This window comes from Episyrphus balteatus, chromosome 4, assembly GCF_945859705.1.
Source record: "Episyrphus balteatus chromosome 4, idEpiBalt1.1, whole genome shotgun sequence".
Classification (NCBI taxonomy): Eukaryota; Metazoa; Arthropoda; class Insecta; order Diptera; family Syrphidae; genus Episyrphus; species Episyrphus balteatus.
Window position 1 is genome coordinate 12,762,299 of NC_079137.1, and position 19,586 is coordinate 12,781,884.

Sequence of the window (19,586 nt, forward strand, 5' to 3'; positions counted from 1 at the left end):
CAGAGCTCGGTAGTAGATAAGAGAATATCTGAAGAAGGTACTCCACCTTTTTTGCAATCGCTCTACAAAAAAAAAAAACAATAAAGTTAAAAAACCATTCCATTTAAATACTTTTTTTTTATTATTTAAAAAATAACTTAAGAAATTGTCTTCAGGCTTACACACAATGTACAAAAATTAACTTAGGTAGAATGTTTTGTTTTTTTTTTTCGTTTTTATTTTGAAACTATTTTACTCCCAGAAAACTGAAATTTATTTTTTTTTCTTTATTATTCCTTGATGAAATTTCCTCGAGTATAAAAATATAGTTCAAAACGGAATGGAAAGAATATTTTTTAACAGGATGACAAAGAAAAATTAATTAAATACGTCACTTTGTGTTTTTTTATTTTATGTATAATTACTTTCTAGTTACAAGCTATTCCGATTGTTTACAGCTCAGCGTGTGAAGCTTCCTCTGCATTGTCGTTACTTTGTTGTTCTACTTCTTCGGGGGTAGGTTTTTCAGATTTTTCTTCATTGGACTCTGGCTCTTCTTCAGTTGCTTCCTGAGGTTCTTCCTCCTCATCGCCTTCTGTTGGTTTTGTCTTGGTCTCAGTTACCGTTGGTTTGGCTTTTGGCTTCCAAATCTTAATTTTGTTCACTAAATACTGCACCTCACGATCGAGTAGAGCCATTTTATCAGTAATATCTTTAACAGTTAGACGTAGTTCTTGATTGCGCTTGAGTTTCTTTTGCGCTGCAACTTCCTTTGTGCGCCAAGTAGCTGTCTCTTCTATAATCTTAGACAAAGTGGTCACTTCGACTTCGGTGAAAATATCCCTTTCTGGGTTTGTTGCTTTTGTTAGATTCTTGGCTTTTTCCAAAAATCCTTTAGCACCTTCTATCAGACCATTCAAAGCTTTTACAGCTTCTGGCCTTTCTTCATGCTCCCAATGACGTCCAAGTACGACATTTGTCAGTTTTTTCAATTCATCGAGCTTGTTCTCGTAAGTATTAGCATCAGCGTCAGCACCATCTTCGTACAACCATTCGGAAATAGTTGAGCACTCTTCTAGAATTTTAGCCTTCTCTTCTTCTGTAGCACAGTTAGCGTATTCGCTTCTTGAAAGCTTCTCTTGTGTTTCAATAACATGAGACTCGAGGGCATTGAAAGCCGATTCCAAACGCACACGTTCACTTTCAACTTTATTGATGGCTGTTAGTTTTTTAAGTGACTTTTCAAAACCTTCTCCTTCTAGAGGTTTGGTGTATTGAAGGGTGAGCTTGTATTCAATTGGTTCCTTAGTGGTCACAATCTTTACGGTGTTGTTTTTGGGAGCTAAGAGAAAAAAATCCAATATTCACTAAATTATTTTCTGTTAAAAAAAAAATTAATATTCGACTTACCTTTTTCATCAGTCTTGTTTTCTTCTTTTTTAGGGATGTTTTCTTCTTTTTCTGCCTTTTCCTGTTTCTGTGATTCGGATGGTTTTTCTCCTTCACCTTGTTCAGGTTTTGGATTTTCTTCATCATCCTTCTTTTCATCATCACTGTTTGAGAATAGTTTACTAATTGTGCTTCCTAATTTGGCCAAAGTTCCTTCAATATCTGCATCGTCCTTTTCAGACTTTTGTTTCTCATAGACAAATTCAACTCCAGTCGAACTAAACAAACCAGAGTCATCTAACACGAAATATGACTTGATGCCCTTTGAATCAACAATTTCATTCGAATTTTTCTCCAAAGTTTCCTTCACATTTACTAACTGGACATTTGTTAAATTCATGGATCCAACGTAAGAGATTTCTTCAGGGCTTAAATGACTCAAATCTCCATAATGAGCATAGAATTCGAAATCACTTGTGTGCTTGTTGAAAGTAATGACCTTCTTTTGTGGATATGAGCTCATAGGTCCAAAGAGTACTCGTTTAACTTGACGAACGCTAGCTCCATCGCCTGGATCACGCTCAAATGAAACGTGAATAGGTAGAATGACAGCATCCTTCAATAAGAATTTCTTCACCTTAAAACCAGTGGCCAAATCGGCTGCTTTGTATACTGCTCCCATTGTGGCTGCTTCATCTGCATTCAAACTCTTGCCCAAGTCTTGTTGTAAGTACTCTTTTAGAATTTCCTGTACCTTTGGTACACGGGTACCACCGCCAAAGAGAATAACTTGTTTAATCATATCCAATGACAAACCAGATGACTTCAAAGCCTGCTTCAAAGGTTCAATACTGCGTGGCCAGAGGTCTGCGCAAAGTTCTTCGAAAATCTCCCTTGTAACTTGTAGTTTAAAATCATGATCTTCAATTAGATTTTCGATTTGAGCATAATGATCCATATTGGCACTGAGGACATTCTTTAAACGAGCAGCTTCTTTGAATAATTTAGCCATTGCACGATTATTCTTTGTGACATCGGTTTTGGTCTTTCCCAAGCTATTGAACTCCTTGGCAAGATAGTCGCGTAATCTAAGTTGAGCATCTAATCCTCCAAGTGTACGATCATAGCCAACTCCTAGAACTTGTACAACCGGATTGGTTTCCTTAGTTTGTTTGTCTTTGACCAATTGATAGCTTACGACAGCAGCAGATGTCTTTTGTGCTCCCATATCGTAGAATATGAAATATTGAGCGGTTTCGTTTATTTCTGCTCGATGGAATACTCCATAGTTGAGTGCAACTGCTGTATAGTCATTGATTAATTGAAGAACTTTCAAGTTGGCCAATTGTGCGGCTGAAAGTAGGGCTTGGCGTTCGGCTTGTCCAAAGAATCCTGGCACAATGAGGACACATTCAGTGATGGGCTGGCTGGTGGAGTCTTCTGCGAATTCCCTTGCTTTGACGAGTATTTGAGCAACCAATTCTTCAACTGAGAAGTATTCGTCGCCTTTTTTGAACAGAACCGTGTTGCGTTCTTCATCACCAACAATTTCATAATATGGGAAACGTTTTCTATTTGATTGAAATAAAATTAAAACAAACAAGTTTTTGGATTATTAATACTCGCAATTAGCGTTTTCTAGTTTGCATTACAGGAAAAATAGTTATTTGTCTCTGAATTTGTGAAGTTCGAATTTTTTTTTGACAAATCAGCAATGCGTGCGATGACACATCGCACTCCTGTTAATGAAGAGATAGGTCCAGTTTTAGAACTAGAAATGGATTTGATTCAACAAGGTTGAGTGTGAAGCAATCAAAAATATGTATTAGATTAAGAGACTCCTCCTAAATCAAGAAACATTGCCATCATGCAATAAAAATGAAATGGGATCATTGATGAAAAATTATAGAAAGCAATTGAACTCTACAGGGTTCCAGCTTTTGAAAACTTTTCAAAAGGGGATAACTTGTCATCTTGTCATTTTTCAGAAAATCGAAAAAAAAAAACCGGAAGCCAAATTGTGACTATTCATACGTTTTCATTTTCAGTTTAAACCGATTTTCAGAGCCTGGGTTTTAAGATCAATTTGTTTTTATCATTCAACTTGTGCTGGTTAAAGAATACACGTATGAGAAGAGTTTAATAATAAATAAAAAATAAACTTTAATAGATTAACTTTGTGAAGTTATAAAAAGTCGTATGTGGGAATTTCGAGATATTCAAGTGTGAAATTTATAATTCATAATTCAGGTTTATGTTATGTTATATTAATTCCAAAAAAGCCCGATTCAACATAAACACTAAATTCATTATATTTTGGGTGAAATATAAATATAAAACTAATTCAGTTTTCAGGAAAAAAACCGTTTTACATAATTATTTTAAAAACGAACACACTTGTGCAAATAATATTATCCAATAAAATCATCTATCGCAAATTTGCTAGGAAAGCAACTCTACACACAAATAAATGTGGTCTCGTTTACGAAAAGGCCTGTTTGCTATAATTTTGTTTTTAATGTACTAGACTAAATTAAGAATTTAAAAGAATAAATAGAAACTTCATGGATATGATAACTAAACAAAAACAACTAAAATGTTTAGTTCAATGTACCTACAACTGCGAAGTCAGGAATTGATTTTATATTGCTGCTATAAATTATAAAGAACTACTAATGCAACATAATTCTTGCATCGAAGAGATAATCGTAATATTTAAAGTATAAAACCATCTGCCCAGAATTGAGATTCAGTTTTGCAATTAGAGAAGTTCGTTGTATGGTGAGTGTAGATTAGAGTGGAGCGTTTTTGGACTTTCCTTTCAAATCACTGCGTGCAACTCATAGTTTATGCGTTATAGTCTTCTGAACTGATTCTGATACATTTTTTTATTCGATAATGGAAAACCAAAAATTTGGGAAGCTTCAGAAGAATGCTCGTTCTTAGCGGAAATCGACATTTTGTAAGTTTTTAGAACCTATCTCACTTGACTTTTTTCTTTTTCAATTCACTACGTACTACTCATAACTTTGGTCTCTGGGCCAAATCTTATCCCCTATTTTGAGTCGTCAATGGAAAAAACGAAATCGGAAAAAAATACTATTAATTTTGTGCTTTTGCGTGCTTTTAAGAGCTATTCAGGTTGGAATTAATGAATGAATAAATTTTATTGAAATTAATCATTTAGTTTAGTTACTAAAAATTATATTACTAGGGTAATTCCATGAAAAAGTGGACACGAATTTTGAACAAATTATGCAGTCTTTTTTACTTTTTTTATTAGCAAATTCCTATTACAAACGGCAACTCTTTATGCAAGTTGCAAGAAAAGATTCTTTGTTGTATTCGCTTATGGATAGACATAAAATTCAGGGAGTTTAATAATCTTAAAGCATTTTTATAGCATAAGCTTGCCAACAACAGAAGAATTTCACATGAAAATGACGGAAAAACAAGCAAACTGAAAATATGACGAGTCTAATAGTGACGATGACAATATCCCCTCGTGAGTGCTAAAATAAGTTAACATTTAAGCAAGCTTCGTTACACACTATTCGGTTAAAAAAAAACTTGAGTGAAAATGCATCTTTTCTTTACTTTTGGAACCACAAATCGCAGGTAACATGAGTTACCAAAATAATGTAACGTGAGTTACCTAAATATTTTAAAATTTTTCCTCGAAATATTGAAAAAATGTTTGGTTTTGTCACTCACATTAAAAGCTTGTAATTTTGTATGTATGGAATCTTCATTGAAAACAAATTAAGATTCTTAATTTCAGATAAAAACTTCATACTGTCGGACTCTTAAAATTCGTGTCCGATTTTTGTAACGTGAGTTACCATCAAACTTTTATTTTTCCCAAGCAAATGTTAAAAATAAAGACAATTTTTTTAGTTAATTATGCAAGTAATAGTTATGCTCCATTCCTTTATAGTAATTTCTTATCAATTTACAATAAAAATTGAAAAAAAAAAATTATTTATGTGTTGGAAATTTTTGTGAATGTAACGTGAGTTACCATGGAATTGCCCACTACATCTTATCACTTTTACCAAAGTCAAAACATAATATCAAAAGCTTACATTATTATTTAATTTCTCATTAAAAGCTTAAATAAAACATTTTGGAAGCTTCAGCTTTAATGCGGAAGTGGGATCTCTATTTCCGATTTTACGTATGTTTTTCGGCAGCCATCAGAGATTCATGGGCGGGTGAACACTTATTGCAGGTGGCAACAATATGTTACGCTTTTTGTCCCATAGGACATGTGCTGAAAATTTTTTTTGGACAGAATATAGTTAACAATTTTGATAAAAGATATGAAAGCCGAAAGGGAGAGTAGGCTGAAATGGGTTCTTAAGGTCTATTTTGCATTCAATTTGAGTAATGGATTTCATTTAACAACTCCTACAATTTAAGTTCTATTAAAAGTACTTTAACAGATGAGTTTTTTCTTTAAGTTCTTTACCTCTTCCTATCTGATCAGGTATTCGCCTACACAGCAGTATGGTTCATTATAGGAATAACATTTACCATCTCGAACAAGTCAGAACTAGTCGGAGGATAATTGTTGAGGAGCAAATGTGATGTCTTTTTTTCAAAATGGTTTTAAAAATAATTACCATAAAAAAAACTGATCAAACATTCGATATTCAATATCTCAAATCATAGAGGTTCGAAACATACAATAGCATTTAAACGATAAAACAAGAATTACGTGTACCTACAAAAAGTTGTCACTAGCCATTATTTTTTTTTTCATTTCTTGGCTGGAGCAGGGGAAGTGAAGTAGATGACAACAATTAGAAATTCACATCAGGTGTATTGGTTTAACTAATAAGTTATGTGAAATGCTAGAGAAGATGCCTCTAACTTGGTTATTGTTAAGTCGATTTTAAAACAGACGATCAAATTGTTTCGTCACATTACGTCTTTAAACGTCACAATACGTGTAAAGTTCAACGAACTGAAAAATTGATAACCTAGCAAAAAATTGAAGCTTCAATCAAAAACTGAACAAACTATTGACCCTTGTTACAACGTATTTTTTACAAGTTATTACCACGTGTAATTGTAATAGCCATTTGATTTTTTCTTAATGCAGTCCTATTTAAATAAGAAACAAAATTAAAAAAAAAAATATCTTACCTGTACAAATCGACAATTGGATTATCAATTTGCTTGCCCAATAGATCCAACAAATATGCATAAGCACTTGCTGGTTCTTTGACACCAACAGTTTGAGCATCTTCACCAAAAGACCTCACACCATCGCGGAATGCCAAAACTGCTGGTGATTTTCTCTTCGACTCCTTATTTAGAGCGATTTCCATTGGAACACCAGGTGAAACTACTCCCACTTTCATCCATTCACTGCCCAAATCGACAGACATCACTGCAGCCGAATCGATCATTTGAAGGCCGCACAAAGTGATGGTCAAGATGACAATGGCTCGAAGGCCATTGCACGGGATTGCTGGCATCTTTACCATCTTCATTAAATCAAGAAAAACATAAATTCTTTCACTTTTTTTTTTGCTGATTATTTTCAGGTTAGTTTTCAAGTGTTACCTTTTCTCGAAACTCGGCAAACAACCGGCTTTTGTTCTTTGTTTTAAAATTCTTGGGGTCCTTCTTCAACAAGACTTTATTCAAGCAACTATAATGTAAAAGATTATTAATTAATTAGTTTTGTTACTTTACAAAAAGACTACAAATTTAAAAGGTTTTTAATTTTCTAGAAAGTCACTGACGTGTTCCTCTTGCTTCAATATAAAAGGCAGCCAAGCAGTGCGCCGAAGTATTTGAGAGCAAAAAAAAAAACTAAAGTGTACGTGTACATGTACGAACCAAAGATAGTAAATAAAAGATAGGTAAGTCAGCTATTACATGAAGTCAGCTATTACATCAAGCCTCAAGAGGCTTGACTCTTTTTTCGAATTTTCTTTTGATAATCATTTTGTGAGGCGCGTACTATTACACGATGCCTCTTGAGTCAAAGACTCAAATTTGACATTTCTCTTTTGATTTAAGAATTGTTGTTGTTGTATTCCACCAAGAAGCAAAAAGAAATGAAAGGGAATGTTGAAAAAAGAAAGAGTGGGAAAAGAAACGTCAAAAAAGAGTCTCAGAATTTTGGCTCACGACTCTCCGGTCGGATAATTTTTTGTTTTATCTTCTTTCTCTTTTGCACTCATTAGTTTTGAAAAGAGGCGCGCCTCTTGAGGCTTCATGTAATAGCTGACGAAGCCTCAAGAGGCGCGACTCTTTTTAATTATAATGAGTGCAAAAGAGAAAAAAGATGAAAGAAAAAATTATCCGACCGGAGAGTCGTGGGTCGTGAGTCCGAGACTCTTTTTTGACGTTTCTTTTTCCACTTTTTCTTTTTTCAACATTCCCTCTCATTTCTTTTTGCTTCTTGGTGCAATACAACAACAACAAATTTTAAATCAAAAGAGAAATGTCAAATTTGAGTCCTAGACTCAAGAGGCATCGTGTAATAGTACGCGCCTCACAGAATGATTATCAAAAGAAAATTCGAAAAAAGAGTCGCGCCTCTTGAGGCTTCATGTAATAGCTGACTAAGTATTCATTTAGTTCATTTTGAACTGTCATTTTTGTAGCTCCAAGTCGGATGAACATTGGATGAATCTTCATGAATAGTGAGAATGTGTGTGTAGGTAGAACAGTGCACAAATATGTCCGCCTCCAGAGTCCAGAGGAGATAATTTTTGTCATGTTGACGTGTCTTAACAAGAAATGTCTTGTGGAGTGGAGGCTCGCCATTTCTTGTTATGATTCAATGTTAGACAACCGTGTCTTCGATTTTGTCTGAACACGGTTGTCTAACATCGAATTTGACAGATGTGTTTTTTTTTTCTTTTGGAAGTGCAGTTTTTTCATTATTTTTTGTCCTCTCATGAGCAAGGTTGTCTCCGTAGTAGCGGACGACAAAATATATTTGTTTGTTTTGCGAATTTTTGCATGTTTAAAGGCTTGGCCACACCGAAGGGTACATGCGGTAGCGGTACAGGTACTTGTATGAAAAAAATTCCAAACTGACACATCAACGTTCAGATGTGGAATTTTGTTCATACAATTACCTGTACCGCTACCGTATGTACCCTTCGGTGTGGCCAAGCCTTAATGTTGAATTGAATTAAGGCTTGGCCACACCGGAGGGTATGCGGTAGCGGTACGGGTAGAGGTAACGGTACTTGTATGAAAAAAATTCCAAACTGACAAATCAACGTTCAGATGTGGAATTTTTTTCATACAAATATCGTTACCGCTACCCGTACCTCTACCGCATACCCTCCAGTGTGGCCAAGCCTTTAGATTTCATGAAATGGTATATACTTTTTGAATTTATTTATTTATTTTGAATTTATTTAAATGATTTTTATAAAAATAGCTTGTTTATTTTTTAGAAGGTAAAAAAAACAAACCAAGCAATAGGTACATGTATAAATTGAAAAAAAAATTTAAAAAAAAAGAAGTATTCATATAAAATGGACCATATAAAATAAATTTTGTCCTCAAAAAATCATACATCATCCTCTGGCGAACGAAGCATATGAAATGAATTGTCCGAACAAAATTTGCCCAGCCAAGAAAATGAAAATTGGTATGTTGTAGATGTTAGACATTGAGTTAGAGAAAAATATCTCCTGTGGAGGCGGCCTGTAAAGGCCGCGGCCGTCCCAACAAACAAAAGCCAGAACTATAATTGGCGGATGGAGTCGGATGCTACTGTCAATTGTTGTTGTTTTTCATAAGTTTTCATCCGTCGAGTGCGGTTGCGAGCCTCCCGACGCGATGACTCCCAAACAAAGCTGTCGACAAGCATTTCAAATGTCCCAATCAGCACTGCCACCCCAAAGATAAATGAGCGCAGTATATTTCAAGAATAAGCGCAGTAGATTGCAATATATCGCAGTAGATTTTTAAATATACAAACCACATTCAAATCACAGAAATATATTTTACTACAACACAAATTAAACAATTAGCTCAACAGTAAAAAAAAAAACAGCTCTATCTTCGGTTCCACGTCATTTCACATCATTTTGTTCGCCCGAAATCTTAACAGGTATTGCGAGTTTCACTTTTCACCAGTAGCCAAAATAAAACTGAGCTAAAAGATGTCGGTAACTTCTCGAATTACCTAAAAAAGAGTTAAAAATACGGCTAGTTTCCCGAACATGAACAACTTTTCGCCCGCAACTCAGAAGTAACAAGTGAAGTTTAATTTTTTTTTTTTTATTTTGTTCACTTAAAACTCACGATAGGGCTGCATTTGAATTTTTCTGTGAATGCATTTAGAGTCAGTTAACGTGGATCAGTATTTAAAACTTTGATATGGACAACAATAGATACTATTAAAATTTTTAAAAGGGGAGTAGATTCGTTTTGCTGCGCAGTAGATTTTCATTTGGGCTAAAACGCAGTAGATCTACTGCTAAAGGAGTAAGGTGGCAGCCCTGGTCCCAATGTCGTTTTTTTTTGGCAAAATCCATATTTTACACACAAAAATATACAGACAGCAGGGTATATTTTGTGGAACGTAAATTTCACAACTGAACGTGTTAATTTGGAAAATACTTCGATTGACTATTAGAGCCCCCGCACACTACAAACTTTCTATCGGCCGACAGTTTAGTCGGTCTCTTAATCAGTATCAAAATGTATGAAAGTGCGCACACTACAACGATTAAGTATCGGCCGATCAAAAAGTTTGTTTGATCGAAAAAAAAGCCTGTGCGCACACTAGGAGCCCAACACGACTAAACTATCGGCCGATAGAAAGTCTGTAGTGTGCGGGGGCTCTTAAAGTATAGTTTTTTGGTCTAAAAAACAATTTGTATACTCTTTTTTACAAAACAATTGCGCTGGCCAGAAAAAAAATATTTTCACTTTTGTACTTTTTCAAAAAGTGGTGTATGTAGTTAAGCCTTTAGTTAAAAATAGTTAAAAATGACTATGTGTGGTAGGAAGAAAAAGATGAAAATTATCACCCCTCTTGCCTACAAACTGACCGGTTAGGTGATTGAAAAATCACCGTGTAGCCCTGCACTAATGCGGATTTTTACGTGGGACAAGCACTATCTAAGGTTTTCTGCCAAACAAATGACGACCAACTACAAAATATGCTGCCGATAGAAATTTTGTATAAAAAGGACATAAATGGAATGGTTTCTCCCATTAAGGTGTCACACACCAACACTGTCAACAGATAAATTGTATAAAAAAAGCGGGAAAATTCCAAACCGGAACGTCGTCATTCAAGCTTAGTACGCAGATCGGGAAAAATTTTATTTCTCATACAAATTTTTTCTCGGGACAAATTTTGTCTTGAATATTTTTCAAAGCAGTACGTAGCTCACGCGCAAAAATTAAATATTTGAAGCCGCTGTAGAGAAAAAGTCTCCACTTAATTTTGCGCGGACAAATAATGTTCGAAGCATTATTCCGCCGGCAAAAATTGTGACAAGGAAAAAAAATAAAACAAAATTAAGGTGGACTCTTTAATAAAATAATTGGAAAGTGAAGACGAAGCAAATACAACTCAGAATCAAATCAAAAACAAAAAAAAAATAATACAATTTGAAAGAAGAAAAAAACTATTCATAGAAATTGCTTAGGGTAAACTGCCCTTTTGTTGCCTAGTTTACTCATGAGTAGATCTAGTACTAGAATTTATAGGAATATAGATAGGAATTTGTAGTTGTTGTACTAGATTTCTACTCACGAGTAAACTACCATCTCCAATGGAACAGGGCTAAAGGCTTAACTACATTCACCACTTTTTGAAAAAGTACAAAAGTGTTTTGTGAAAAAGAGTATACAAATTGTTTTTTAGACCAAAAAATAAGCTTTCTGCATCATTTCTTTTAAATTTCTTGTCCGAAAATCTATACAAAAATGCGTTTGAAAATTTTCACTTTTGTACTTTTTCACTTTTTGAGCCAATGTAGTTAACCCTTAATAGTTTAACTATTGTCAAGCCTAGTACGCAGATCACGCTAAAATTTATCTTTCATACAAATTTCCTCCAAAGATAAATTTTAGCGAGGATTTTTAGCCAGGTAGTACGCAGTTCACGCGCTAAATTCGAATTGTCATCTACTACTTTTGCAAAAAGTCTCCACTCAATTTAGATCGCGAAATAATGCTCAGCGCAATTTTTCACAGATAAATTTTGACATTTTTGTGGTCGTTGTTGTTGCTGCAAGGAATAAGAGGCAAAAAAACATTGGAATATATAAAAGAAGAGGAACAAAACAAAATGAGAGGGTAAAAAAGGTATTCTGCATGTAAAAAAAAATATGTATGTAATATTGAATGTAAGCAGGTATAAGTAAATGAAACTGTGATTCAGCCGTTATTTTAAATTTATCTTGGCTTTTAGCGAACGCGTGTAGAGATAAATATTGTCGAGATAAAATTTAGTTTAGCGCGATCTGCGTACTGGGCTTTAGAAAAAGAACGCACCTCTGTGTGTGATAGTTTTTATCTTGTCAAACCGTGCTGTCAAACATGCTTGCAAGTGTAAACGTCCTCGAACAACAACAAGACACTTTTTTGACATTTCCACAAAAGTTGACATTTTTCATAAAAAACGCACCGTAGTGGTGGCAAATTTCCTAAATTCGGAATTTTTTTTATAAATTTGCAGAGAATTTATTTCATTTCGATAAAAATGGTTTCATTAATTAATACAATTGAAACTTGCCATGATGATATGATTCATGGCGCCGAACTTGATTATTATGGCCTTTATTTGGCTACGTGTTCATCAGATAATTCAGTTAAAATCTTTGATGTAAAAAATGAAGAACATGTCCTCGTAGCTGAGCTAGTTGGACATCGTGGACCTGTTTGGGAGGTTTCCTGGGCTCATCCTAAATTTGGAAATGTTTTAGCATCATGTTCATATGATCGCAAAGTAATATTTTGGAAGAAAACCGGCCCAACATGGCATAAATCGTAAGTTGATGAAGTCAAAGAGAATACTTTACTAACTTGTCGTGAGCAAATATTGTTAAATATGTTTGTATGTTTTATTCAATAGTCTGTTCCATATTTTCTCCTAAATCATATTACACTGTAGAATCGATTCATGAATCTTACGGCCGATTTCATCACAGAGTTCTAGCACTAATACCGGTCCTAGTCCTAAAGTTAGCACTCAAATTAGTATCAACTAATTTCTTCCCCCAAGTACTAGGTCTTAAAACTCAATTTAGGCCAGAGTACAACTTAGGACTTGGTCCTAGCTAGCTCCTGATTATTATACGAATCTTTAGTACTCAAATCGATACTAAGTGACTCAGTGTTTTTTAGGACCTCAAAAACGGTAGTCTGGCGTTAGTACTTGGATCAAAGCAATGTATTTTTTTCTTTTTAAGGCAGATATCAAGGGGCACGGTAGTGCCCAGCCAAGTTCTTTAGCAACTTTGGCACTACACCCTTATTTACAGGAAACAACTCAGGCCATTTTCGACCCCTCTCTAACATCTATACCAAATATGTCAGAAATTTCAAACTATTCCATTTGTTGAACTATCCAACAACAAACTCCTCATAAAATTTCAGCGATTTGTCTTGTCGTCGGCCCAGAATTACAAGGTTCTAAGAGCCATTTTTACAAAAAAATGAGTTATGGGTATCGTTGGATTCCTATTTTCAAGCGCTATCGAATGAGCGTACTAGCATGTGCCTTAATTTACCCTATAAAGCTTAAAACGCAAGTTAATGGTTCTATAAACCAAAATGTAGATATTTAAGAATTATAAGGTTCTGTGTAGCAAAATTGGCTGATAGAACTTTGTTATTCTCTTTTTAGTCAGTAAAAAATTTACCCTTGAGCTCGAAAAATCTTTAAGCTTTTGGAGTTACATATCGTCGGTGAAACCAGAAAAGTGTGTAAATTTTCTAAAAATTAGATTTGAATGCCATCTGTTAGACAAACCCTAATATGTAGCGTTCCTTAAACTCAGAATCCCCTTAAAGTTCATAATTTTTATTTTATTAGCAAATTAGAAAATGAAAACTTATACAAATGTCTACAAAACGATTTTGTTTTTTTGCTCTCCTATAAAATTTGCTAAAATGGAGTTACACACTTTTCTGGTTTCACCGACGATATATTTTTTTAAAATTAAATTCAAATTTGATTTACTGGTAGACCAGAATGTGTGTCTGTGGCTTGTCTCTTGTGTCGCTGTCAAAGTTAAAAAGTATGAAATTAGTATATTGGTGCCAGAATACGTAGCTGTGGCTGTGGCAAGGAAATTCGCTGTGGTACAAGTCGAGTCGACTTTTACTTCAAGCTACAAGCGCAATGACTTTTGACGTTTCTAATGTGGTTGCTCAGTTAATATTATTTTTTTTTCAAGGCAATTGACATTTTAGTGCGCCACATAATTCTGTTCATCTTTTCTACATTTTGAGCGATTTTATTTGACATCTTTTACCACGGCGTTTTTCTTTGCCACAAGCGAATTTCCATTCTGTTCAGCCAGTTAGATTACAGCTTTTTCTTTTTTAGTTTAAAAAATTTAAGTTATTTTATATATAAAGTACCTAAAAATACTGCACTAGGTACTGCATATGTAAATATTACGCAAATACTACAATATGTTTTTTTGTTTTACTTAAAACTATGTTAAAATCAAGTTTTTATTTGATATTCATTTTAAAACCGATTTTTGCTGCTTTTATAATAGTTTTATATAGCTTTATAAGCAATCTCCATATGCTTACTTAACAATTACATGGTTCTATGTGGTACATAGAACCATTACCGAAGTTTTAACTCCTTGAAGTGGCTTATAGAACTTTGTGAAAAAAATTTAAAATTGCAATTAAAAGAAAACCTCTTCATAAATAAACAAATTAATTATTTTTTTATCAATTTATCTATCGTTTACCATCATTCAAACTTAAATTAATAGTCATTTAATACAAAATCCGAGCATCAATAACTTAAAATTTGAATAACTCAAAATAGGGGTCGGTGCACATAGAACCCTGTAATTCTGGGCCGACGTTGTGTTGATACTAGGGGAAAAATTCGAGATTTTCAATTAAGAGGGCGTGAATTTCGCTGAATTTTCATTAAATATTTTAGAGCACTTCTGAATACCGTAGAATCTTGAAACTTGGTAGAGCGGGTAGTTTATACAAAGTAACAAAGTTAAAACTTGAGAATTTTAACCAAGGAAAGTGGTAACCGCCAAATTTTCCTCAATTTTCATCATATATTATAGAGCACTTCTGATAAATTCTTATTTAGCTTGGTAGAATATTATGCAAAAGAAGCATTTCAAAAATAGACATTCTCTTATCAGATGGTGTAGTCCCCACCCTTAGATATTCAAAAACAACTGCCTTAAAAGAATTAGGAAACATGGAAAGCTTGATATTTTTTAAGAAAAGGCGCTAGAAGAACCAAATAATCAGTGTGTTCTTTTGGCCTTTAGTATCTACTTCCAAGTACTTCTGGTTGTATTCAACTCCATTTTTCTTAAGAAAAAATGTATTGGAATGGATTCAGAAGTACTAAAAAGTACTTTACTGAGCCCAAAGGAACACGGCCAATATAGATTCTAAATAGCAATAAACAGCAATACCTTGCAAAAAGTAGTGAAATCTCAACAAAATTTTTAAAGTGATGAATTTTAGAAATTTCAAAGTAAGGCCTAGTACGCAGCTGAAGCGAAACGAAATTTTCCATACAAAAATTCGATACCTAACGAAATCTTGAACGAAATTAAATTTGTTTTGTTATTGCATTAAAACTTATTTTCTGATGTTTTTTCTCAAATTTTTTTATTTGTATTTTTATTATTTTTACTTTGCTATAATACCTGATGGTATTTTTTCGTTAATATGTTCGCTGTTGATTTTGAATTTTTTCGTTTCGCTTCAGCTGCGTACTAGGCTTAAAATTCAAAGAAAAAAAATTCAAGTCTAAAAATGAGACCATGAGACTTAGAAGAAAAAAATATTTAATCCATTGCAATTTTTGGTTTTAATATATATAATTTATTTGATTCCGTTTTTTGCTTTTGAAGGCTAGTGCAAACTCGTCTTTAAGGTAAACAAATCTCTATGAAACATAATCGCACCAAAAAAAATAATACGATTCTGAAAACTGTCTTTCTTCATCATTGCTAGACCAGTTATTGGTGAACTGGTTATAAGCTTGTCAATATTTAATAGATCTTCCCATTTAGGAATGACCCTTCTTGATAGAACTTTAATTTATTTTTCTTAATCTTTATTATAATTTTTTAATTAATTTCTTAATGGTGATTTATTTATTTTAACGAGTTTTGTTTAATTTGCTGAAATATCAAAATAAAAATTTATCAAACATCAAAATACTATCAAAATCACAGTAAGACCAGATTTATACGAACTAATTCTTAGAACCGCGTTATGAACTTATAGCAGGTCCTATAAATGTGAAGAAATACTCAGGTACTAACTTATCATTAGGACCGAGTCTAGCTAGACCGGATATTAGGCTGGCTTAGTTCTCATGTAAAGAAATTGGCTGTTAATAATCTCAGAATTCCATGTTTTCAGACCATGCTTTATGAACATAACAAGTATTAGATGCTCTAGTTTGATAAAAAAAAAAACTTTTATGTATCTTTATTAATGTTACAAATTTTGAATACAGATATGAGTATAACAGCGAATCTTCAGTAAACTCCATTGCGTGGGCACCACATGAATTCGGTATGATTTTAGCTTGTGCCAGTTCAGATGGCTCAATCTCATTTCTGACTTTTAACACCGAACACAATACCTGGGACTCGGAGAAGATTCCCAATGCCCATGCAATTGGCTGCAACAGTATATCATGGTTCCCTTCTACTACCTTCCCTACAATGGGTAATCTTCAAAAGCAACCCGTAAAGCGCCTTGCCAGTGGAGGTTGTGACAATTATGTTAAACTTTGGATTGAAAAGAATGGACGATGGTTCGAAGAGACACGTCTAGAAGCGCATTCCGATTGGGTGAGACATGTTGAATGGGCACCTACTTATGGAGGATGTAAAACGCAGATAGCTTCTGCTTCTCAAGATCGTCATGTTATTATTTGGACTAGTGACAATATGACTACATGGACATCAAGAACTTTGAATGTTTTTGATGATGTAGTTTGGAGTGTCAGTTGGTCGTTGACTGGCAAAATGTTGGCTGTCACAGGTGCTGATAGCAAAATATCTATATGGAAGGAAAACAAAGATCACCACTGGACTTCGGTAACTGATTAAAATTTGTGTAAGAATTCGTTAAATTCAAATTGATTTAAAATTGATTGAAGTACATTTTGTTAAATAAAGATCATACTTTCCATAAAATACGAATTGAACTTTAATAAGAACTTAGTTTTGATTTGTTTTAAATTAATTCGATATTTTCATTAATTCCCTTCTTGTCGTAAGTAACAAATCTACGATATGAATGCGTGTGTTTTTAGTTTCCTTTTGATTATTAAAAAAAAAACCACATCCCACAAAGAAAGCTATCTGAAGGCTGAAATGAAGAGATGATTTAGTTTGAAGAATCATATTTTGATGGGATATGAATCTCAATAGTTTTTAGAAAATATACCAAGTACAACGACTTGTCATTAAATGTCACTTAAAGATTCAATTTATGAAAAAAAGTAAAGGTGAGCATATCGTCGCATCAATGCAGAACTAGCCTAAGTCATAATTTAAAAATTCAGGAGAGTGATATTAAAACTTGAAAATATGTTTACTCCTAGTCTATTTTATGTCGTACAATCAAAAGGCGTGTTTTTTATAATACTCAGTAGCTACTCATTTTTCATTTTATTAGCAAAACAATAATAAAAATTACACAAGTGAGTAAGTACTGAGTTGTAGAAAAAACACGCCTAAAACTATTAGCCCAGTCGAATTAAACATTTCAAATGGAAAAAATTAGATAGTGCAATTTTTTTTCATAGGACGGTAGAGGGTATCACTGAGAGCTTAAAACCAGTTTTTCGGGAAAATCGACCTTGAGCCAAAGCCGCCATCTTGGATTAAAGGTAAAACACGTTTTAGTGAATAACTCGGCCATTTACGATTTTCTACAAAAATTGTATGCGTAAAACTTGTAGAAAATTTAATATTCTATATGACCCATATTTTTTGAGTTAATTTGAAAAAAACTATACCCCTACTCAGCTTAAACTTTATACCCGCTTTGAGTATATATTTTAAGATCAAAGCAATATGGAAGTGTTTTTATATGTTTTTAAGGATGAGAAATCTAGCTGCAATGTTAGTTTTTACAAATTTCTGAAATTTTATAAACAAAAGGAACTATCTCAAAATCGGTATGCGTCATTTTAAACAAAATGAGTAAATATTATAATTGATGTCTAGAAAGACAACTTTGAATTTTTCAAATCGGTTCATTAATGCCTGAAATATGACCAATTGTTTATAATAAAAGATTAAAAGAGAGAGTGAGTTATAAACAATTGGTCATATTTCACTTAACCCAATTGGTACCTAAATCATACTTTCCCCCAATTACATTTCAAAAATATTTTGTTTAATAACAATAAATAAATAAAACTGTTGAAGAATGTTTCATATTTCACCGTCCAAGGGATTTAAAATATAAAAGAGATTTAATTTGAGTTAAGGGTATTCTTTAAAATCGAGCCCAATAAAAGTAAGTTCAGCATTAAAAAATAATTTAAAAAACCTCGATTGCTCAAAAACTCGTACAGATAAATTGTAATCTTGTTTGCGTGTAATTAATTTTCAAGAATGGAATATGGAAGGAACCTACAACTGACCACCGAGTCCCCAACGGCTACCAGACGACATGTACTTGACAATTATACTCTTGGAAGCTTTGTCAATTTCTTGTTGGAGCCAAGACCCTTAAAAATGTTTTTAGGTGGTGGAGGCTGGAATTGCTCTGAGTTTCTTAGTCCCAATTTATTCACAATCCATTAAATTTAAAGTCTCTATTAAAAATTAGAAAACAATCAAATCGGGTACAACATTTTAAAATTTCCCCCTTTTTAATGACGGCTTTAAATTGAATGAAGAATGAATAGATTGTGACTTAATATTTCAAAATTGGTTTACATAGAAAATTGGAAAATTCAAATAAAGAACAGAAAACAATTGAAAAAAATTTTGCTCCAAAGAAACAGAAAACAGCTTGATTTCTTCAATTAAAATGGATTTTTAGAAAAAAAAAACAAAACGTTTGATCCACTCCAATGAAGACCGACGACAAAAAACGCAAAACGTTCAAGTTCATGTGTGGAATTTTTTTCATACAATATTACAAAACGCTGTAGGCGTGTAGGCGATCAAATTTTCAAAAAAACCTCTTTCGTTTTTGAATGTGTTTATGAAGGTATAATAAACCCATAATATAAAAGCGCTGAGTGTCGTGAAAGCCAAACTCACACATAACAGAAGGCAGAGATTGTATAGTTCCAAATATAACATAGATTTAAGATTTTTTTTTCTAGATGCGTATTGTAACTTTCAGTGGCCGCTTCTGTAATCTTTGGATTTGTCGCTATAGCTACGTTCAATGCAAGAAATCTGAAAGATGGAATACATATCTTGGAATAATTTTCTTTGAATTGAAATTTTAGTAAATTGTACTTAAAATTTGTTTCGCACATAAAATTTGTCACTGCAGTAGAAAAGTATTACATTCTTGATTTTGCAAATATGTAGTTTTTTAATTTAACCACAATGCCTTATCAAAAACCAAATGACACTTGACCAATCAAATCATTGCATAAATTGTCACAAAATAAATCAAAATTAAATTTTAAGTTCTCTCTATTGAACGCGATTTGGGCATTTTTTCTCATCTTTCGTGAACTCAAACAAAAATATGCATCATATGCCAGTGTTGCCACAAACCAAATGTGCCCATTTTGTTGAACATTTTTTTAAATGGAAATGAATACTGAATTGAAAATACTACGTCACTTCTCTTAATTAATACAGAACTTTTATTTTGTTGTTAAGAAAATTAAAAGTATTTCGAGAAAACTGTAACAGATTTATTTTAATGACTAAAAATTAGTTTTTATTATAACTTTGTTATAAATATACTGTAGATATTGCATTAAAGGTGGCATCGCCGACCAAACCATAAATGTGTGCATACGCATAGTCAACTTTTTTAGATCA

At 33.2% G+C, this 19,586-nt stretch overlaps 2 protein-coding genes across 2 annotated transcripts; one reads left to right on the forward strand and one right to left on the reverse strand.

The window, feature by feature from the left end:
- Positions 1–361: 361 nt before the first annotated feature.
- On the reverse strand, positions 362–7,221 carry LOC129918128 (hypoxia up-regulated protein 1). Its single transcript, XM_055998496.1, has 5 exons — positions 7,125–7,221; positions 6,943–7,030; positions 6,520–6,863; positions 1,390–2,939; positions 362–1,321 (listed from the first exon to the last, which is right to left on the reverse strand). The coding sequence occupies exons 3-5, from the start codon at positions 6,861–6,863 to the stop codon at positions 432–434; spliced, it is 2,784 nt and encodes a 927-aa protein (XP_055854471.1). The 5' UTR covers positions 6,943–7,030; positions 7,125–7,221; the 3' UTR covers positions 362–431.
- Positions 7,222–11,974: 4,753 nt separating this feature from the next.
- LOC129918143 (protein SEC13 homolog) lies at positions 11,975–16,756 on the forward strand. Its single transcript, XM_055998514.1, has 2 exons — positions 11,975–12,360; positions 16,067–16,756. Exons 1-2 carry the CDS (start codon positions 12,074–12,076, stop codon positions 16,665–16,667), a joined length of 888 nt encoding a protein of 295 aa, XP_055854489.1. The 5' UTR covers positions 11,975–12,073; the 3' UTR covers positions 16,668–16,756.
- Positions 16,757–19,586: the final 2,830 nt, after the last annotated feature.